We start from the raw sequence: 21,715 nt of genomic DNA on the forward strand, positions 1-21,715 counted from the left end.
TTCCCTCCCCTAGGGCCTAGATCACTGTCCCTCAGATAGTCTCTTTCTCTGCCTCTCCTTCTACATTCTTTTATCATTCATTCTTTTATTCTGGCCACCCCAGTCTCCCTTTCTTCTCTTTCGCAGAGTCTCTGATGGTTAGCCTTTGAACTCAAGAGAGAGAGAGGGATTGAGGTCTCCTGAGTCTGTGGCCTTAGGGCCGGGGAAGGTGTTGTGGTCAGGAGAAGGGGAGCCCAGAAAGGTGGGGGGCCTTCCTGATCACCAGGCCTTCCCAGCCTCTGTTCTCACTCTACTCCAACCCCCACCAGGTCTCTATGGTCATTCTGCTGTGTACCACGAGGCCACCGACTCCCTCTACGTGTTTGGGGGTTTCCGCTTCCACGTGGAGCTGGCAGCCCCATCCCCCGAGCTCTATTCCCTGCATTGTCCAGACCGCACCTGGAGCCTGCTGGCCCCTTCTCAGGGGGCAAAGGTCAGGAAAGGAGGTCTAGACAGATGGGTGTAGGTGGTGGGAAGGAGGGGGCCTCCCTATCCCAGTGATCCAGGGACTGGCTCCACCCTGGACTCCTACTCCCCCTCCTTCCCAGTCCCCTGAACTGAACTATGGGATTCCAAGCCTCCCCTTCCATCCCTGGCTTGGAGGAAAGAATCCTAGACCAGGAGTTCAGAGGCCTGGGTTCTGCCCCAGCTCTTCCCCACTCGCGGTGCAGCCCTGGCAGGCCCCTTCCCTTCCTGGTCTCCCCATCTGGCACTGGAAGCCTGAGGCTCATCTCATTTCCTAGCAGTCTGGGCTAGGTTCCTGGGGAGTAGCACAGGATTTGGGAGTTCGGGAAAAGGAGATGGCTCTGGGGGCTGCTTGAGGGATGAGGGAGGTTTCCTGGAGGAAGGGGGTGAGATCAGAGGAAAGTTCCGACAGGGTGGGCTGGTGGGGGCTGGGGTGTAGGGAGATCCGGGGTGGCCAGTGGGCTGAGTGAGCAGAGGACTGTGGGCTCTGACGGGCCATCCTGCCACCTCTCTCCCCAACAGCCCCGCCCCCGACTTTTCCATGCCTCAGCCCTGCTAGGGGACACCATGGTGGTCCTGGGGGGCCGCTCGGACCCTGATGAGTTCAGCAGTGATGTGCTGCTCTACCAGGTCAACTGCAACACTTGGCTCCTGCCCGACCTCACCCGTAAGTCCAATGCTGTCCCTGCGAGCCCCTGTCTGGGGACCCCCTCTCATTAGGAGCCACTTGGGTCCCTTCAGACTCTCAGGCAAAGCTCCTGTCACTCCATGTTATCTACAGGGATGCCCTCCTTCCTTTTTTTTTTCCTTAGAAAAGTTTATTTTGCTGTTTTTACTGGGGTCGATGGTGAGGGCCTAGGATTTCTGCTGGCTCACTCATCATTGGTGAATTTAAAACATAAGAGCAGGAATTTAAAGCGCAGGAAGAGAAAACAAACAAGTAGCCCAAATGGTGAGATACTGAAATGAACCAAGCTCTCTAAAACAAAGGAGCCCCCATGGGGAGCCGCCTGGCTCTTTATCTAGTCCTGGGGCAGTGTGTTTATTCCAGAGCCTTCCTTGAAGCAGATATCTCTTCGAAAGGATGTCTGGTGATCAGAGCTTCAGTCAGGCACTTGCATTACTAGAAGGAAACAACAACTGTTATGTTAGGGCTGTACTGCAACATTTGTCTGCATTCTTCATTTCACTCTCTGTTTCTTTTTCTCTATGTCTCTCTCCCTCTTTTGTCTGGCTATCTGTGTCTGATTGCCCGGCTCTGCCCGGTCTTGCTGTGTCAGTCTTTTTGCTCCTTACACTATTTCACTGCCTGCTCCGGGTCCCTCTCTGACTGGTATCTCTGTGTGAATCTGTTCCTGGAGTCTCCTGCCCATTCTCTCTCTCTGAACGCTGCTCTCTTTCCCCAGGCCAGGCCTCTGTGGGGCCCCCGATGGAGGAGTCTGTGGCCCATGCTGTGGCAGCAGTGGGGGGCCGCTTGTACATCTCAGGGGGCTTCGGGGGAGTGGCCCTGGGCCGCCTGCTGGCCTTGACCCTGCCCCCTGACCCCTGTCGGCTATTGCCCTCACCTGAAGCTTGTAACCAGTCTGGGGCCTGCACCTGGTGCCATGGGGCCTGCTTGTCTGGGGACCAGGCCCACAGGTAACGGTGCTGACTGACAGCTCGGGGGCGTGTGGTGCTGGTGTGCTCCATAGGGGATTCTGGGAATATGGGCAGCTCATTACAGGCAGGGGCAGGGGAAAGTCCTGCTTGTGGGCTGGAGTGTCATCCAAGAATGCTTCCTGGAGGAGCTGGGTCTGAACTGGGCCCTGAATGACCAGGAGACTTGACACTAGCAAAGGTTCAGAAGTGGGACTGAGATTGGTATATTTGAAAGACCATCTGAGTTTGGGGAAAATCAGACTGGAAAGTTGGGTGGGGTCAGCTCAGAAAGGACTTTAAGTGCTTGGCCGAGGCTCTGGGCTCCGTCCAGGCCCATAGACCCCTCATCTGTAGTTTAGGAAGCTGACCATGTCAGGAAGCTGAAAGCACCATCATAGATTTAGCACAAACTCATTTGGCTTTATTTGTCCCATTGATGTGCCACCATTTTTATAGTAAAGGGCTTGCTATAGGGGGTGCTTCCCCAGACTCCACTAGGGGTGGTATGTAACACTGGGTACACCCACTGCTTTCCTAAAGTCTGGAAAGTTCTGAATCACATGGGCTTTCAAGGATTTGGGGTAAAGGATTGTGGCCCTCCACTGTGAGTGACAGGGAGCCACAGAGGCAGCCCTGGGCAGAGAGAGACCTTGGGGCTGTTGCGAGGGAGGGAGTGACAAGGGGAGGCTGCAGGTAGAGACTGGACAGGAGGCCAGGGTGAGGGCAAGGGGCCTGAACTGAGCAAAGGGCTGCAGAGTTGGGCAGGAGGGGACAGTCAGAAAGTCAGGAGGCAGAAAGCTTTGGTGGCTGGAGGGGCAGGAGGATGTGAGGTGTTGTCCAGTGTCACTGGCCTGGGTGACTGGGGAACATGGGACCATTAGCAGGTAGGAAGGGGAAGGAGCAGATTTGAGTCCAGAGCTGAGTGCAGTTTGGGGCACACAGGGGTACTGGAGACGAGCACAGGGCCTGGCTGGGTGTGATGAGCCAAGGCCTAATGCCTCCCCAGGCTGGGCTGTGGGGCACCCCCCTGCTCCCCAATGCCTCGCTCCCCTGAGGAATGTCGCCGCCTCCGGACCTGCAGTGAGTGCCTCGCCCGCCATCCCCGGACCCTGCAGCCTGGAGATGGAGAGGTGAGTGGTGTGAGGGTAGGAGGGGCTCGGGAACCACCGTGCTCTTCAGCTGTGATTGGGTGGGAGCAGCTGGGTCAGGAGGGATGCTGGGGACCCTAGGACTCCATAGAGCCTGTCTTCCCCTGCCAGGCATCTGCCCCCCGCTGTAAGTGGTGTACCAACTGTCCCGAGGGTGCCTGCATTGGGCGCAACGGGTCCTGCACCTCAGAGAATGACTGTCGGATCAATCAGCGAGAGGTCTTCTGGGCAGGGAACTGCTCCGAGGCTGCGTGCGGGGCTGCCGACTGCGAGCAGTGTACCAGGGAGGGCAAGTGCATGTGGACGCGTCAGTTCAAGAGGACCGGTGAGCCCTGAGGCTGGGTCCCTGAGAGGAGTTTGGAGGCCTGGACTCCTGTCCTGGATTCCTCCTCTGAGGGAGGAGGGCCTGGGGGCCCAGACCCGGTTCTAATCACTATGCCCCCAACCCTAGGGGAGACCCGCCGCATCCTCTCAGTGCAGCCCACCTACGACTGGACGTGTTTCAGCCACTCTCTGCTGAATGTGTCCCCAATGCCGGTGGAATCATCGCCCCCACTGCCCTGCCCCACTCCCTGTCACCTCCTGCCCAACTGCACCTCCTGTCTGGACTCCAAGGGTGCAGATGGGGGCTGGCAGCACTGTGTCTGGAGCAGCAGTCTCCAACAGGTACAGGACTCTGCCATGGGCCCAGGCTCTTTCTCTCTGCCCTACACTGACTCTCTCCGCCACCTCCTCCTCTGTCCTACTTCCTTCTCCATCTCCCTAGCCCTGGTCTCACTTTCATGCTTTCCCTTTACGCCCACTCTCTCCTCTCCTCCCAGAGTCTCTTTCTTCCCTCCTTGCCTGGTGAGTCTCCCTGGTATGTCTTCTTGCCACACTCTCTCAGCTCTGGCTCATGCCCTCAGCTCTCCCCGCCCACCCTTCCATGACTCTTACACCATCCCCTCTCCCTCCCAAACCCTTCCATCCTCCTCCATCTCTTTCTCTCTCTGCATTTGGAACTTTTTGTTTCGTTGTCTGTTTTTTTCAACCCTCACTGGAGAATATTTTCCATTGCTTTTCTGAGAGTGGAAGGGGGAGAGAGAGGGAGAAACATCGATGTGAGAGAGACACATTGATTGATTGCCTCCCGCAAGTGCCCAGACCACTGGGGCCAGGGATTGCGCCTGCAACCCAGGTACATGCCCTTGACTGGAATAAAACCCGGGACCCTTCAGTCCATGTGCGACGCTCTAACCGCTGAGCCAAACCGGCTAGGGCTGCATTTGAAATTTTGCTTTTAAGAAACAGAAACCCACTTGAGCTGGTTTTATTATAAGGAACTGGGGGTATTTGATGGAATCTAAGGACAGGAAATACTGCTGCTCTGTGGTTCTTGGGCCAGTGGGCTAGAGAGATGGTTCTGGAAGGTCTGGGGAGGCAGTGTATCTGTCAGTGACAGTCTGCCCCTTGACTGCCCAGCATATACTTTCTCATAAAGCCCGTTCTTAAGGTTCCTCTGCCTAGCGTGATTTAGCTGTCCCAGTGACAGACATTGAAGGCACTTATTAGCCAATCCCACCCCTGGGACACAAGAAAGATTCACCTCCTGGAAGTGATGTCACTGGGCCAGAGTTCCGAGTCTCCAATTTCCACAGATGCCCACTGCCCATTTGTATCTTAATTGTGCAAGACCCAATCGAGGTGTGACTACTCACCATCTCAACCCAGGAGCCTGCACGAATCTTTGGTAAAACAGGAGTGATGTCAGCAGGTCCCATCTGAGGTGTTTCCAACACCAGTGACCAATTCACCAATTCTCTGGTTACAACCTGGTGTCCAACAATTTCAATTCACTTCTGACATTCTCTACCTAGAGTTAGCGTCAGATCCCACAAGTTAACGGGCTCAGCCCTGAATACTGCCCCCTCTTCAGATGCTAGTCATGAACCCAGGCCTCCAGGACTTCTGACCCCCCAGCTATAAATCCAGTTCCCACCACCCCTTCTGCAGGTTTGATAATTTGCTAGAGCAGTTCACAGAATTCAGAGAAACATTTTCTTACTAATGCCAGTGTGTTATAAAGGACGCGATTTAGGAAGAGCCTAGTGGAGGAGATTAATAGGACCAGGTAAGGGTGTGTGGAGTTTCCGTGCCCTCCCTGGGCACACAAGCCTCCCAGTGGATGTGTTCACCAATGATGAACCTTGTTTCCAAGAGTTTTTATAGAGCTCAGTGGTCAACCCCGCCTCCAGGTCAGTGGGTGGGGCTAACAGTGACACTCCTCTAATCACTTTGCCATTCTGGTGACCCCTCCCTGAGTCACCTCAGTAGCATGAACTCCTGGAAGAAAGGGGCTCCTGGTGAATAACAAAAGGCATTCCCATCGCTCAGGAAGTTCCAAGTGTTTTAGTAACTTTGTGCTAGGACAAAAACCAAATATTTTTTTTGTGTTGCACCACACCAGCCCGTAGGCAGGTTGTACAAATTAAATGGGAGGATGATTGATAGGACATGGAGCAGAGCCTGCCATTAAGTAAAAACTCAGCAACACCCCAAGTTCCACCCACCGGGAGGATTCCCAGTCTCCACTTTCTGGGACACACCTAGAAGATCACTGCAGGGGGTGGAGAGTGGCTGTCCCTGTGCGGGCCCTCAGTGTGACCCTGCAGTGTCCGTCTTTAACAAGCAGAAGCCTCTCCTCCCCCAGCCTGGGGTTTATCTGGTGATGGAAGTCCTCCCCAAATATTATTGAGATTTTTCTTTGTGGGTGCTCCAGGGACCAGAAAGCAACACCGGAGAGCACATGTGGCTCCCGCAACCCCCATGTACCTGCCAGGCTCTCGGGGCAGCTCCAGGTGCGAGGCAGGAGGAAGTGGCGCAGAGCACAAAGTTGTTTCTGCCTGTGAATGTGAGAGGACTCCTGCCAGATTTGGTGCCTGGGAAATCTCGTTGAAGTGTTGGCTCAGCACAGATCAAACATAACAGGCATAACAGGCATGCAGGCCAGACCTGATTTGGCTCAAGGGCAGCTGCGTTTCAACCATCCAGCATTGTTTTTTTGAATAACTTTGGCCTTAGAGCCTGGTGCAGGCAAGAGAGTGCTCCCTTCCCTGGCTGGCTGGCTTCTTCCCTCCTTCCCTTTCTCCCTTCACCAAACTCTTTACTGAGCACCTTTCTTGTGCCCAGGCATTTTGCTAGGCTGCAGACACATGCCAACAGATGAGCTCTGATCCTGCTCTTGGAACTTATGTTCATATGTCTCTGCCAGGAACACAGGCGATGCAGTTATGGTGTTGGGCAGCATTGAATTTGGCCATTAGGGAGGTCACAGCAGAAAGCGCTGTGCAGTCTGGAGCCTCTGGCTTCTCTCCACCAGCTCCCAGATTGCTCTGCTGTCTGCCAGTGGGTGCACTAAATTTAGATTCAGAGGCCTAGCCTGGCAGAGAATTTGGCAGTTGAGCAAGGCTCAGCTCCTCACTGGCCATACCCTCAGTGGCTCAAAGCTCCGTCCGGGGCAGGCGGGGTTTTCTATTTCAGGGTTGCATGCTGGCTTTGGCTTTTCCTAAGTGCAGCCAGCCCTCCAGCCCAGACTAATCTTTCCTCTTATGCTTTACCTGAGGCTCGAGCAGTAAATAAAATGCTTTTATACACTGAGGTACGTTCCCAAGAGCCTGACCCTCATGCGCGCCTTGTCTGGGCCCAGGACGTGATGAGCGATGGATGGTGTGTGAGCTGCTGCTCGGCCCCTGGCCATGGACTCCTCAGCTTCCCAGGCTAGGTGGTAGCATCCTGTTGCCCCAGCAGCCAGGTCCCCCTTTTTTTTTAAAGCAACTGTGGCTTGCAGCCCCCCTCCTGGCCTAGTTTCTGTCTCCATCTGGGATTATTGCCTGCCTTTGCTTGTAAGATGCAGCTGTGCCTGAGCCAGGTGGGTAAAGGGGAATCAATTTTACCAATACAGTGGCACCTCTTGAAAGCCAGGTGGAGAGTGTGGCCAGGTGTTACCAGGGACTGGAGCTGGAGCTGGAAAACCCCTCCACCTGTGCTTAGGGGTGTGGTTCTCATCTCCGATTTCTTCTGCCTCCACTCCTTTCCTGCTGCTTCCTCTCCTCTTCATTGCTGTCATTTGCTCATCCAAATGGCTGTGCCAGCCCAGGGCTACATACCCCCTTTAGTTTCAAGGATGTCCCTAGTTTGACTCAGTTATGGATGCTTGAGAGGGAGAATGTCACGATGGCCCCAGCTGGTGTCCGCTTTGGTCTACCCAGCTGTGGCCAGGGAGGGTAAGATCTCCAAGAGGGTAGAGCTGGGGAGAAACCTGGGATGTGTTTATTTGACCCAGTGAATCTGCATTTCCTCTCCCCTGGACAGTGTCTGAGCCCCTCGTACCTGCCCCTGCGATGTATGGCTGGAGGCTGCGGGCGGCTGCTCCGAGGGCCTGAGAGCTGCTCTCTGGGCTGTGCTCAAGCAACCCAGTGTGCCCTGTGCCTGCGGCGCCCCCACTGTGGCTGGTGTGCCTGGGGGAACCAGGATGGGGGCGGCCGCTGCCTGGAGGGTGGACTCAGCGGCCCCCGTGATGGTGAGAGGGGCTCGGGGGTGGCATGAGGGGCTGGCACAGAGCATGGAGGGGCACTGGGGGCTCTCTCAGAGGTGGGGCTCAGGCAGTAGGAGCAAGGTCCTGGGGGGCTAGGTGGGTGGTACAGAGGCCCCAGTGAAGCCCTGTATCTCGTGCCAGGGCTGACGTGTGGGCCTCCTGGGGCCTCCTGGGCCTTCCTGTCCTGCCCCCCTGAGGATGAGTGTGTAAATGGGCATCATGACTGCAACGAGACACAGAACTGCCACGACCAGCCCCATGGTTACGAGTGCAGCTGCAAGACAGGCTACCTCATGGACAAGTGAGGCTGCAGCCAGGCGGGGGCCCGGGGTGGGGTCAGGGGAGGGGGACCGGACAGCTTGTGGGGTGGGAGGGTCTGTGGGGAGCAGTAAAGGACAAGGCATGGACCAAAGCAGGACGGCCGAAAACATAGTCCAATGAGTGATGGTGGTGGGATTCATCCAGGGGGCCATGCAGGTGGGGGCTAGGTCGTGGAGGGGCAAGGTTGTGAGTTTGATGGGGGTACCCCAGGAAGAAGGGGCTGTGGGCTGGCTCCTGCAGGGAAGAGAGATGGAACAGAGCAGGGATGAAGATGGTAAGTGGTGGGTTCGGCCATTGTCCTGCCCTGATCCCCACTCCGCCCCTGCAGTGTCACGGGGCTGTGCCGCCCAGTGTGCGCCCAGGGCTGTGTGAATGGCTCGTGCGTGGAGCCTGACCATTGCCGCTGCCACTTCGGCTTTGTTGGACGCAACTGCTCCACGGAGTGTCGCTGCAACCGCCATAGCGAGTGTGCTGGCGTGGGGGCCCGCGACCACTGCCTGCTGTGCCGCAACCACACCAAGGTGGGCCACCCAGGCCTTAGAGCCTGACCCCGGGACGCGGCCCTTCCTTGCTTTCAGCCCACGTTCAGGCACCTTGAACCTTTTTTGAGCCCCGATAAACCAGGCACAGGGTTGGGGGTGTGGCATGACCTTGTCCCAGAGAGGTGTGGGAAGACTTTGGGGACACTGCCTGGGTTTGATTCACAGAGGGGCTGCCTTAGAATAGTGGACAGAGTCGGCACTGGGCCAAGGAGGGTGGTCACGAGGAGGATTTGGGATAGTTTAAGGAAGGGCTTTCTTAGCTCAACACCTTAGGCTGTAAGGGAGTGAACCCCCTGTCACTAGAGGTGTGCAAGCAAAGGCAGGGGGGTAAATCACAGTTGGGCTTGGATTGCCCAAGCCAAGTGCCCCGCTATGATTCTCCAACCCTTCTGACCACATTGTCCTGGTTTCCAGGGCAGCCACTGTGAGCAGTGCCTCCCGCTGTTCGTGGGTTCTGCTGTGGGGGGCGGGACCTGCCGGCCCTGCCACGCCTTCTGTCGTGGCAACAGCCACGTCTGTGTCTCCAAGAAGGAGCTTGAGATGGCCAGGAGGGAGCCAGAGAAGTACTCACTGGATCCAGAGGAGGTGAAAGGGGCTGGCATCTCAAACTCCTGGGTGTCAGGGAGCAGGGGGCTGGTCCATGCCTTTTTGTGACCATCCTGTCCTTCCTCGACCAGGTTGAAAACTGGGTGACAGAAGGTCCTAGTGAAGATGAGGCTGTGTGTGTAAACTGCCAGAACAACAGCTACGGGGACAAATGTGAGAGCTGCCTCCATGGCTACTTCCTCCTAGATGGAAAGTGCACCAAGTAAGTGGAGGCGCCCAGGCCCTTTGCCCTGTTCATGGCCACAGCTCTGGGAACCAGGCCTCCCTCCCCAGTCCTCAGGAGAAGATGAATCCCCAGGGAGCCCCCGGTCATGGCAGGTGTGGGGGGAAGGAACTGGACTCAGATGGGAGACCCCCAACTTCAGAAGCAGTGCTGAAACATAGCCCTGATGGAGACCTGTGGGCAAAGAGAGGGCCGCTGAGGGAAAGACCACAGGACACCCTCCCCGCTCTTCCCCTTCCTTCTGGATAGTCAGTCCAAGCTAGTTCTGGTCCTGACTCTGCCACTCACCAGCTCTGTGGCCTGGGTGAAGGGCTGGGCCTCTGTGAGCCTGTTTTCTCTTCTGGCCTGGATTGGAGCTCACACATGCAGCGTCCAGCCAGGGCCTCTGTAGGTCATGAGAGCACTGTAACTCCAGCCTTCCTCCCCCCTCTAGGTGCCAGTGTAATGGCCATGCGGATACATGTAACGAGCAGGACGGGACAGGCTGCCCATGTCAGAACAACACAGAGACGGGCACCTGCCAGGGGAGCTCCCCCAGTGACCGCCGAGACTGCTACAAGTACCAGGTGTGTCTGGATAAAGGAGTTATGGGCCAAGGGCCCCATAGCCCCAAGGGGTCAGAGCTGGGAGGAGGCAGCCTAGCCCAGGCAGGACCAACATTGTGGTTTTGAACTCTGTGGTCCTGGGATCAAGATCAGCTTGAGAGACTGTTTCTGAGCCCCAGTCAGTTTCAGGCCCCGGGGAGTGATGCTGGTGACCCAAAAATGAGCCTCTTGGGGGGCTCTCTCAGGCTGGTGAGAAGACAGATTCTATTGTAGATAGTCACGACTTAAAGGTTGAAATGCCAGAAAACCCATCTCGTAGTAGCTTAAGGAAAAAAAGAAAATGTATTGGCTCTCAAAACTCAGGTCTGGAGTCTGCCTTCAGGAGTGGTTGGATCCAGGTGCTCACACAATGCCATCAGGACTATCTCTTCCCCTGCATCTTGACTCTGCTCTCCTTTGTGTTGGCTTCATTCTCAGGCACATTTTCCTCCAAGGGGCAGCTCTTACCTAGTGACCTTGAGCTGATAGGGGATCTTCACATTGTTACTAATACTCATATTTGAATTCCTCTTGAGTTGTTTCCTTTTTCTTCAGCCAGGGTTGGGGGTGCTCCTGGAACCCCTGCATTAGCCTCCTAAAGGCTGGCTGCCATGTTGCAAGCTTGCTTCCCACAGAAGGGATTTTCCATGCTCCCACCAGCTCACCCACTGACTCTTTCTAGTTCAGAGAAAAGAGAAAATCCCTTGCTTGCCTCAGTCTCCCCCACCCGTCATCATATCACAAAGATGCAGTTTGACCCAAAATAGCAACAGAGCTTCACAAGCCTTACTGATGCCTGACATCGCCATCCTGGATCAGAAGTTTTTGCTTTCTTGATGCATAATCAAAGGCCCTTTGCAAAACAAGACACACAAAAAGCCCAGAGATTAATTCAGCCCTCCCCCTCCAGCAGCTCTGTTGGCAGCCATGAAGAGGCGGTCCCTTTAGTTCTAATAACGACAGCAGTAGAAACTAGTATGTGGGAAGTACCTGTCACCGAGCTGGCGCTGTGCTGTGGAGACAGCACAGATGTGGAGGGCTCGTCAGGGCTGTGCTGGGGCCTTGGTGAGGTGTAGGTATAAGAGAAAAACGGGGCTTGGAGACATTCCATGTCCTGTTTCAGGTCAGACAGCCACTTGGGTTTGGAGCCTGGACTTACGCTTGTCTAATGCTAGAGCCTGAGTGGTTTGACTGGACTGCAGGAATCAAAATAGCTGGACCCATCCACTCATTCAACACACATTTATTGACCACCTACTATATGGCAGGCACTGTGCAAGGTGCTGGGGACACACAGGGAACAAAAACAGGCAAAGTGATCTGTTCTCAAGGAATTTATATTCTCATGGAGAAGTCCAGCAACAAACAACTGAACAAGCCAGAGAGATACACAGTGTGGTAGTAATGAGCAGAAAGGAGGGCTAGGAAATGTTGGGGAGTGAAAATGGTAGATACTGTGGCCTCCATGGGAAGGTTACACTTGAGTAAAAACCTGATGGAAGTAAGGATGCCAGACAAGCAAACATGGGGGGGAAGGCAAGGGAGGTGGAGAGTGATCCAGGCAGAAGTTCAGCTGGTGCAAAGGCCCTGAGGTAGGACATATCTTAACACAGTCCAGAAACAGCGAGGCTCACCCACCTGTGCTGTGCCTGTGATTTTAGCCGTCCCGTGAGCCAGCCACGTTTACTACCTGTGTACAGAGGAATAATCTGAAGTTCAGCGAGGTTCAGTCACTAGTTCGAGGCCACACGGCTAGTGGGGAAGTGGAGCCAGGATTCAACAGAGCTCTTCCTTGCTGTGCCTTAGAGTTCCAGAGGCCCCAGCATCAGGGTGCTGTGGTCACTGGGTGACACCAGGGATGGCAGTGCTGGAGTGTAGGGTTCTGGCAGGGTCCACACTGTCAGGGAGGTTGGGGGGTGGTCACAGGAAACTGCTGGGACACTGTGGGGACCAGGGCCTTTGCTGCCTACCAATAGGCAGGGAATGTCAGTTTTGCCTGGAGGGGTGCTAGGCACCGGGCTCAGCGCTGATGGCTGCCTCCACCCTCCCCTGCCCACAGTGCGCCAAGTGCCGGGAGTCCTTCCACGGGAGCCCGCTGGGTGGCCAGCAGTGCTACCGCCTCATCTCTGTGGAGCAGGAGTGCTGCCTGGACCCGACGTCCCAGACCAACTGCTTCCACGAGCCCAAGCGCCGGGCCCTGGGCCCTGGTCGCACCGTCCTCTTTGGCGTGCAGCCCAAGTTCACCAATGTGGACATCCGCCTGACGCTGGACGTGACCTTTGGTGCCGTGGACCTCTATGTCTCCACCTCCTACGACACCTTTGTGGTCCGAGTGGCCCCCGACACGGGCGTCCATACAGTGCATATCCAGCCACCCCCACCCCCACCGCCACCCCCACCTCCTGCGGATGGCGGGCCTCGGGGGGCCGGGGATCTGGGGGGACCAGGGACCGGGAGTGGGTCGGCCACCTCAATGGAGCCACGGGTGCGAGAGGTGTGGCCACGAGGCCTGATCACCTATGTGACAGTGACGGAGCCATCAGCTGTGCTGGTGGTTCGCAGTGTGCGGGACCGACTGGTCATCACCTACCCGCACGAGCACCACGCCCTCAAGTCCAGCCGCTTCTACCTGCTACTGCTGGGCGTGGGAGACCCAACTGGGCCCGGCGCCAACGGCTCGGCCGACTCGCAGGGCCTGCTCTTCTTCCGGCAGGACCAGGCCCACATTGACCTGTTTGTCTTCTTCTCCGTCTTCTTTTCCTGCTTCTTCCTCTTCCTCTCCCTCTGCGTGCTCCTCTGGAAGGCCAAGCAGGCCCTGGACCAGCGGCAGGAGCAGCGCCGGCACCTGCAGGAGATGACCAAGATGGCCAGCCGCCCCTTCGCCAAGGTCACCGTCTGCTTCCCGCCCGACCCCGCTGCCCCCGTGCCTGCCTGGAAGCCGGCCGGACTCCCGCCGCCCACCTTCCGCCGCTCAGAGCCTTTCTTGGCACCTCTGCTGCTGACGGGGGCTGGCGGGCCCTGGGGACCTGTGGGAGGGGGCTGCTGCCCACCAGCCATCCCCACCGCCACTGCTGGCCTGCGAGCCGGGCCTATCACCCTTGAGCCCACGGAAGATGGCATGGCAGGTGTGGCCACACTGCTGCTCCAGCTGCCTGGCGGGCCCCACGCGCCCAACGGTGCCTGCCTGGGCTCAGCCCTCGTCACGCTGCGGCACAGGCTGCATGAGTACTGTGGGGGGGGTGGGGGTGCTGGGGGCAGTGGGCATGGGGCTGGTGTAGGTCGGAAGGGACTGTTGAGCCAGGACAATCTCACCAGCATGTCCCTCTGACCCAAGGCTGGGTCCCCAGCCACAGCAGCCAAGTGCCCTGATGGCCCCCTGGGCTTGGGGCCCCTCCACATGGGGGCCCCTGGACACTGTTTCTTCAGAGACCTCTGGTTTCCTTCCCCTGGGGGTACCCAGACAAGGCCTCCTTTGTTGTGCATTCAACAGTTATTTATTGAGTACCTACTGTGCGCCAGGCACTGTTGAAGGCACTGGGCAAACAGGAACCGAAGACAAATTTCCCTAGTCTCGTGGGACTGATGTGGCTATAGGGACCGAGGGGTGAAGTCAACTGGGCATCTGAGAAGCTAGATAAAGACTGAGAAGGAAAGACTGGGAATTGCTGCAGGAGTGGGTTCCAGGCAGAGGGAACCAGCTTGTTTTAATGGAAAGATCATAAAGCTGGCCAGTGTGACCCCAACTGAGTGTGAAGAGGAGATAGGGCCGGGGTCAGGCAGGGTTGGTTCACCCTGGGCCTGTGGGCCCCAGATAGGGTTTGGGGTTTTGTTCTCAGGGCAATGGGAAGCCATTGGACAGTTTTATGAGAGGGGATGACAGGATCTGATGTACCTATTTAAGAGGTCACTCAGCTGTGGCATGGAGAATGGATTGGAAAGATTCAGAGAGACAGCAGGGGGACAAGAGATGATGATGGGCCAGATTGGGTGGTGGCCATGGGAGGGGGGTCAGGGATAGAGGCAGGATGTGAGTGGAAGGATGTAAAGGTTGTGTGGGTGTCAGGGTGAGGGAGGGAGGAATCCAGAATGACCCTAACTTTGTGGCCCATGGGTGATGGGGTCGTTTATTAAGATGGGCAGACTGGGGCTTGTGGGGAAGATCAGGAGCCTAGTTTTGGACCTAAGATGCCCTTTAGACATCTCTTAAATCAGCTCCAACCAGGGAAACAGAAATCAGTCTGAGCATTTCAGCAGAAGGAATTGAGTGCAGGGGACCGGCTAGACTGGTGAGGGATTAGGCTGAGAAGAGGCAGAGGCAGAACAGTGAGGCAGCCCAGGGGCTCGAGCAAGAGCAGAAAGCTGTTGCTGTCACCCCTTGGCTGGAGGGACAAAGCTCTGGCAGTTACTTGACCTCAGGACTAGGGTCACAGGCTCAGAGGGAGCACTAAGAGACAGAGCTGAGACAAAGCCACTGCCTGAGATGCGGCCCCAGGCATGGGGAAGAGGAGATGGGGTTGGAGACAAAAATGGAGGCCTCAACGTACAGCTTTCTTCCCAGACAATACTGCCTTGGACTTCTGGGCTCTCCCCAGGGGCTGCCCCCACCCCAGCCATCACCTTGGACTTCTGAGCTCCTCTACCCCTTGAGGACACGCCACCCCCAATCCTAGCCACCTTAAAGTTGAGACACCCTCTTTTTTCCCAAGACCATCCCCCAGCTGCTGTTTTGGACCTTGGAGAGCTGGGCCTTGCATCTTCCCCTCTGCCAGGGGCCACAGTCTAAGAGGCCCATCCATGCGTGCCACCTGAGGCTGGCTGGGAGAGTGGGGAGTAACTGAATCAACAAATAAAGTGTTGGAAGACCGGTGTCCCAGCGCTGTCTGCATCTCTGACCCTGATAAGGAGACTTGTCTTGGTACCTCCTCTAAGCCACATGACCTGGGCTCCTCTGCCCCTCCTAGGCTGGTGCCACTGTATAAGCTCTTGTTCCCAGAAGGGACAAACCAAAGGGGCATGAGGGAACCGAGACCTTTGACTCTTCCCCAGGTCTCTGTCACAGGGAGACCTCAGTTTGTCTTAGGAGGGAAAACAGGCTTGCCTTGGTCCCAGGACCAGGTGTAATTCTGGTCTCTGAACTGCAAGGAGGGTTCAGGCATGGAGACTGAAATGAGGCCCTAGCATGGCAGGCTTTCTCTAATTAAAGTAGACTCTCAGGATCCAAAGCTAAAGCATCCTGGGGGCCTTTATCTGCCAGTCCCCTGAGGCTAGGGGAGGTGGGAGCGGGAGATCTCTGTCCCCTTGGTGGCCTCCATCACAGGAGTCTAGCTGGGAGTGTCAAATTATGGACTTTTCTGTGCAACCCAGCCTAGAGGCCCCAAGCAGGCTGCTTCATCTGACGTTTAGCCAAGGACATGGTGATTTGGACCTAGGAGCCATGTGGGTCTCCAGTGTGGTCTGTGAATATCATAGTATTTTCAGACTTTCTGGGCAGTTTATGGGATTTTCGGGGATTTCTCTGCCTTTGTGAGCTGAAGGTAGTACCTAACCTCCAAGATGTGACTGTGAACTTGTATTTACTGAGTACCAGTGCCAGGCAGTTTGCTAGCTTGCTACTGCTGTGTCTTCATTTGAACTTCCCTACAGCTGTATGAGGTTGGTATCATGTATCCCTTTTTTTGCAGATGAGAAAACAAATAGGTTTTATTTAGCTGTCGAGTGATAGCTGTCATCTGAACCAAAACTTCTAACTCTCAACTCCAGGTGCTTGACCACCAGGCTTTTCTGTATTTTTTATTATTATTGATTCCAGAGAGAAAGGGAGAGAGAGAAACATCCATCGGTTGTCCCCCATATGTGCCCCGAACGGGGATCGAACACGCAACCTGGGTATGTGCCCTGACCAGGGATCGAGCCTGCCACCTTCTGGTGTATGGGACGATGCTCCCACCAACCGAGCCACGTGGGCCAGGACCACCAGGCTCTTCTGCCTCCAGAAGCCACAGGATGACCTAGCTGAGCCTGCCCAGCACCAAGCGGGCTCCAGGGGCAGGGCGTTCAAAATGGCCAGTTTCTGCTGGGGAGAAGGTAGAGGTAGAATCTCCCACCTGGGAAGCTACCCAGCAGCGGGATGTGCTGCCTCGGGGAGTCGCGAGGCCAGCGGAGAGGTGATCTTGCACGACCAGGTGGGAGCTAAGGTGGTTCTGCACGACTCCTCTGTTTGTGCTTGAGCCTTCCTAAGGAGAGCGTTTGCACTGTGACAGGACCCTTTCCCCGGGATGCAGCGCCACCCTTTCCTCAACTCTTGTCACTGACATGCAGATGTCCGTGTACAAATTCCCAGAGCATGTGTCCCTCCTCCCTCCGTGTCAGCCCCTCAGCTGCCACCCCTCCCTGGTATCCACACACCTGAATGCAAGAGGCTCATGGAGTGAGAAGAGGCCTGGGTGTGGAAGGTAGAGGCCTGATTCTAGCCTGCATGTGGCTACCAACGCCCTAAGGATTGGCAACGCTCAGGAAAAGGAGGAAAAATGCTTTCAAGGGCACTCCGGGCACTGGGCCAGGTAATTGGCATGAGTCTTAGTCTTCCCAGCATCCCTGCTGGGAAGTACAGGCTTGTTCCCTCATTTTGTGGGTGCAGAGCCTGAGTCCCTTGCCTAAGACCTCAGGGCTAATTAACAGGCGAGCCTGGAGACTGACAACAGCCTGTTTCCACCGCCCCTCCCAATTACCTCTAAAATCACTTCCTTTTGCTAAGCATGTTTCCCACCTGTGATCACTTATCTCTACCTACAGTGGGTTCCACACTGTTCTAGGTGCCGGAGACACAGGTGAACAGTCCTTGCCCTCATGGAGCTGACAAGCCAGCGGAGAGCCCGGTAGTAAGTAAATGGTGGGGTATGTTGGAAGGTGACCAGGGAAACAAGGCAGTGAAGGGGGTAGGGAGACTCGTACTTGCTATTTAATGCAAGGTGGGAAGGGAAGGCTTCTCTCATAAGATGACATGTGGGCAGCCCAGCAGGTGTGGCTCAATGGTTGAGCGTCTACCCATGAACCAAGAGTTCACGGGTTGGATTCCCAGTCAGGGCACATGCGCAGGTTGCAGGCTCGATCCCCAGTAGGGGGCGTGCAAGAGGCAGCCGATCGATGCTTCTATCTCTCTATCCTTCCCCTCTCTATCCCTTCCTCTCTCTCTAGATTCAATAATAAAAAACAAATTTTAAAGAAGATGGCATGTGAGCAGAAGTGAGGGAGTGAACCACAGGGACATCTGAGGGAAAAGAATTCCAAGTTGAGGGGGTAGCCAGTGCAAAGGCCCTGAGGTGGAAGTATGCCTAGCATTTTAGAGAAACAACAAAGAGATTTGTGTGGCTGGGGTGGAGACAATAGAGGAGACAAAGTTACAGAGGGAACAAAAGGGAGCTCGTGCAGGTCCTTGGGCCAGGTGAGGACTCTGGCTTTTGCTCTGTGTGGGAGGAGACGTGAGGGGATCTCAGCACAGGAGGGATGCCATCTGACTCAGTTCACAGGGCTCCCCTGTGGGTAAGAGACTAAAGAGTGGGGTGGGGCAGGGAACCCCGCGAGGAGCCGCTGCATTAATTCTGGCTGCAGTGGAGGGTGGCTGGAACAAGGTGGGGGCAGTGGAATGAGAAGTGAGATTCTGGATACATTCTGAAAGTAGAACAGACAGAACTTGTTGACAGATTGGACACTGGGCAAGAGAGAAAGTGACTCAGTGCCTGTAAGTTTGGGGCTTGCTAATTCCCTGACTGTGGAAGAGCAGGTTTGGGAGGGAAATCAGGATTTATTTATTTATTTATTTATTTATTTATTTATTTATTTATATCTATTTTATTTACTTTTTATTGATTTCAGAGAGAGGAAGGGAGAGGGAGAGAGAGTCAGAAACATCAATGATAGTGATTGATCAGCTGCCTCCTGCATGCCCCCTGCTGGGGATTGAGCCGGCAACCTGGGCATGTGCCCTGACTGGGAATCAAACCCCTACCTCCTGGGTCCTAGGTCAATGCTCCACCTCTGAGCCATTAGGGCCAGGCAGGAGTTAAGTTTTGGACATGTTAAATTGCAATGCCTGTTGGATATTCCAAGTGAAGATGTCACTCAATGGTTGGGTCCACAGATAGAGAATAATTACAACAAATAATATATTAATATTAGAATAGTTTTAATGTTATACTACACATAAAATAATATTAACAACAACAGTTTATTGAGCTCACTCTTTGGCTTTCCCATCTGTTCCATCTCTTGCTCTCTGGTAGCCATATGACATTAGGGATCATCCTCAGAGGAGGAGATGGTCTCAGAAAAGTTCATTAGGTTACTAAGATAATACAGGAGGTGGCAACAGTCAAGACTGGATCCCAGATTTGTCTAATTTCAAGACCTGAACATTTTCTAATCCATAGTTGCTTTTGTGATAAACAGCGGATTGAACCGGGTGATCCTTAAGGAGTCCTTCCTGCTCCAGAGAGCCTCAAACTTGGCAGTTCTCTGCTTTGGAAACAGAGGTCCTCTAACCTGCTAGAACTGTGTGTAGGCTAAGAATCTGTAGGTATTAAATGAGCAGGGGGCTCTCCTAAACTTTTTCTTTGACCTTGAGGGCCTGGACTCTCCCAAGGCGGCCTTTCTGGGTTTGCTTATTTTCAGAATCCGGGCAGAGCTTCAGGTAGGCCGCTAAGGAGTGAGTGGTTTTACTTTGTTAGGGAGGACACCCTGGCGCAGAGAGGAAAGAGACTTGCCAATGTCATCCACAGCAGGCCGCGGTCAAAGGTCTGACTCCAGAACTCCTCCTTCCACACCTAGGCATCTTCCCTGTGTCCCCACCTGTCTCACCAAACCTCCTTCTCCACCCAGATTCCTTCCCTGGGACAAAAGATGTAGGCGGAGTTGGTTTTCAGGTTTTTATTGTGGGTGTATTTCTGGTGGCGGGACAGGGCGGAGGGGCAGGCCCTCCCGGGAGGGGGCAGAGGAGGCCAGGCCCGGCCGGAGGGAAAGGGGGGGGGGCATTTCTTTACTCTCGGATCTTCAGTTCCCGAGCCATCTGGCAGAGGGAGCAGGGCAAACAGAAGGTGAGCGCCGCCCAGTCGTGCCCGACAGAGCCCTAGGGGGTGGGAGAGAGCGGTTAGGAGCCCGGCCCGGGTCCCGGGGACCACCCAGCCCGGCCCGCGGGCCGACCCCGCGCACCTGGATGCGGTAGCGCTCCCGCATGCCCGTGCGCAGCGAGTGCAGGCCGCCGGGCAGGTAGGGCGCGCAGCAGCACTCGCCGAAGTCGTCGGAGATGCGGCAGGCGAGGCACAGAGGCGCGAAAGTGCCACACAGACCTGGGGGGGGGGCGGGGGGGCGGGGGGGGGTCAGGCGGGCCCGCCCGGCACCTCCTGCCGGCCAGGCTGAGGGTCCCCGGAGCCAAGTTGAGGGTCCCAGAGGGAATTGAGGGGTGGGGTGGGGTTAGTGGTTGAGAAATAGGGTGGGAAGCTGGGGGGGGGGGTTGAAGGTCCGAGGGGAAGATGGAAGGTGTGAGGTCAGGGTCCTAGGAAGTTTTGGGGGTTCGAGGAAGGCGTGAGGGCTAGAGAGTGGGGATTCAGGGTCCAAGGAGGGGAGAGGGGGATGGAGGCGACCTTCCCTCCCTCCCACCATCCCGGGGCCTGGAGGGGGGCGCGGGCACTCACAGACGGGCATGTCGTTGCAGCAGTCCGTGAGACCGGTGTGCCAGTCACTGAGCTGGGTCTGGTAGCAGCTGGTGGCACACTGGGGCTGACTGGTCACGGGGTAGGACATGGCTGCGGAGGTGGGGGACGGGGGTCAGCGGGCAGCCTCGCAACGCCTCCTGGGCCCCGCCCCCTGCCGCCCCCCCTCTGCCGGGCAGTCTGGGCGGGGCCACCAGGCCGCCCACTGAGGGGACACCACTGCAACCCCTTTCCTTCTGCCACATCTGGGCAGTCACATCCCAGTGTGACCCATTGCCACTGCCTCCTGCACATCTGGTTGAGCTGGGGGTGGGGCTCCTGCGGGTGCGGGAAAGGGTGCGTGCCACATGTGGGCGGGGCTGAGCCGTGCCGCCGCCTCCTCCACGTCTGGGCCTGGGGTGCTGGGTTCCCGCATTTCAGGGGCCTCTGGGGTACAAGTAGGCGCCGTCTGTCTTCGCAGCCAGGGTGCCCAGGGGAGGGAAGCGGCCAGGTTCCGGGGACTGGAAGGGTTGCCGGTCCATCCAGTGATCCCACCTTTGCCTTTCACGTTGTCGTGCATCTCAAACTGCATCTTCCTGGCCCTGAGGAGGTGGCGTTGGGGACAGCAGAGGTGGCAGCGGTGACAGCAGCGAAGTCTGTCCAAGGGACGCTGGATACTGAGGGAGCCAAGGGCAAGGGGCGGGGGCACTAGGGGCTGGGTTCTCAGGGGAAGGATGCTGGGGAGAAAGAGGCCATGTCAGCCTGCTGGCTAGAAGAGACATGGGACAGGGATGTATGGGGTGGGGGCGAGAAACTCGCCCATCTCTGTACAGCTGCCCGACAGACCCCAGAGGACACTCCTCATTCCAGAGGCAGAGAGACAGGCTGAGCCACAGACAAGGGGAGGAAGAGATAAGAGCCAGGTGCCCTGAGAGATGCCACCAGTAAGCTAATGCCTGCCCAGCACTTTGACTTCTCAGCAAGCCCCTTTCACAGGTGCAACACTGAGGCTCAGAAAGGTGACGAGAGAATGCCCCACATCTAATGGCCCAGACCAAGGGGGTTAAGCGAGGGGGTGCTAGGCTTCAGGACTTCCAAATTCCACCCAGAGATATTCAGGCTGAGAAGGGGGAGCAGGGAGCATTGAGAAAGACAGGGATGTCCAGAGAGATAGTCAGAGATCTGCAAGGAGACAGAGATGCGAGTGGAGTGAGGTGGGGGAGGACAGAGCAGAGGCCCAACCTCAGAGTGAAGGGCTGTGGGGGGTGCACCTACCTGCAGGACAGCGATGGTGATGGCGATGATGGAGACAGCGGTGTGGGTGACACGGGCACTGAGTTTTCAGTCTTGGGCCAGGAGCTGCTTATATTGGGGCGGGCCACAGGGCCCTGGGCGGGGCTCTGACAGAGGTACTCAGGGAGCCAAGCCGGTCGGGCTGAACCTCTTCCCCCCACCCCACCAGAACTTCCCCTCCCCCTTCATCCCTCCCCCCCACTTCCCCCTCCTCTAGCACCCCAGAAGACCAGGAAATTGTAGGGGAGGGGGTCCAGGGATGAAGAGCTGGCAGTGGAGATAGGAAGGGGAATGGACAGAGTGCTGGGAAGGGAAGGCAGAGCCAAGGTGCAAGGGACACAGCTGGGTCAAAGTACAGAGACCAAAAGAGGGAGAGACAGAGAGAGGGGGAAGGAATGGGGGACATAGAGACAGAAGGGGAGGTCAAGATCAGAGAGAGATATAGGAGATTCAGAGATATGGAGGGAGGTGAGAAGCCACGAAGGGATGGAGAAATAGATGCCTAGACAGAGAGGCACAAAGATCTGCGGAGAAATCACAAGAAGGGGACACAGATTCAGAGAAGAGAGATGGGAAGGTGGAGGGGCAGGTAGGTAGAGA

General features: G+C 56.2%; 2 protein-coding genes across 3 annotated transcripts in view; one reads left to right on the top strand and one right to left on the bottom strand.

Annotated features, from left to right (window-relative positions):
* The window catches only part of MEGF8 (multiple EGF like domains 8), a 40,120-nt gene extending 25,109 nt beyond the window's left edge, over positions 1-15,011 (top strand). For both annotated transcript variants that reach the window (XM_081117797.1, XM_081117798.1), the window contains 13 exons: positions 309-472; positions 1,027-1,171; positions 1,911-2,142; positions 3,149-3,272; positions 3,402-3,615; positions 3,742-3,956; positions 7,641-7,848; positions 8,005-8,164; positions 8,513-8,705; positions 9,141-9,311; positions 9,404-9,534; positions 9,989-10,121; positions 12,199-15,011. In XM_081117797.1, the coding sequence (XP_080973923.1) occupies positions 309-472; positions 1,027-1,171; positions 1,911-2,142; positions 3,149-3,272; positions 3,402-3,615; positions 3,742-3,956; positions 7,641-7,848; positions 8,005-8,164; positions 8,513-8,705; positions 9,141-9,311; positions 9,404-9,534; positions 9,989-10,121; positions 12,199-13,467 (3,359 nt within the window). In that variant the 3' untranslated portion in view covers positions 13,468-15,011. The remainder of the gene's footprint in view (positions 1-308; positions 473-1,026; positions 1,172-1,910; positions 2,143-3,148; positions 3,273-3,401; positions 3,616-3,741; positions 3,957-7,640; positions 7,849-8,004; positions 8,165-8,512; positions 8,706-9,140; positions 9,312-9,403; positions 9,535-9,988; positions 10,122-12,198) is intronic.
* A 4,159-nt stretch (positions 15,012-19,170) lies between these two features.
* Positions 19,171-21,140, bottom strand: CNFN (cornifelin; the record flags this gene model as incomplete). The annotated part of the gene is made up of 5 exons (XM_081119090.1): positions 21,098-21,140; positions 20,378-20,478; positions 19,826-19,936; positions 19,344-19,480; positions 19,171-19,260 (listed from the first exon to the last, which is right to left on the bottom strand). Exons 2-5 carry the CDS (start codon positions 20,412-20,414, stop codon positions 19,171-19,173), a joined length of 375 nt encoding a protein of 124 aa, XP_080975216.1. The 5' UTR covers positions 20,415-20,478; positions 21,098-21,140.
* Between the last annotated feature and the right edge of the window lie 575 nt (positions 21,141-21,715).

Source organism: Miniopterus schreibersii (assembly GCF_964146895.1).
Source record: "Miniopterus schreibersii genome assembly, chromosome: 18".
Lineage (NCBI taxonomy): Eukaryota > Metazoa > Chordata > Mammalia > Chiroptera > Miniopteridae > Miniopterus > Miniopterus schreibersii.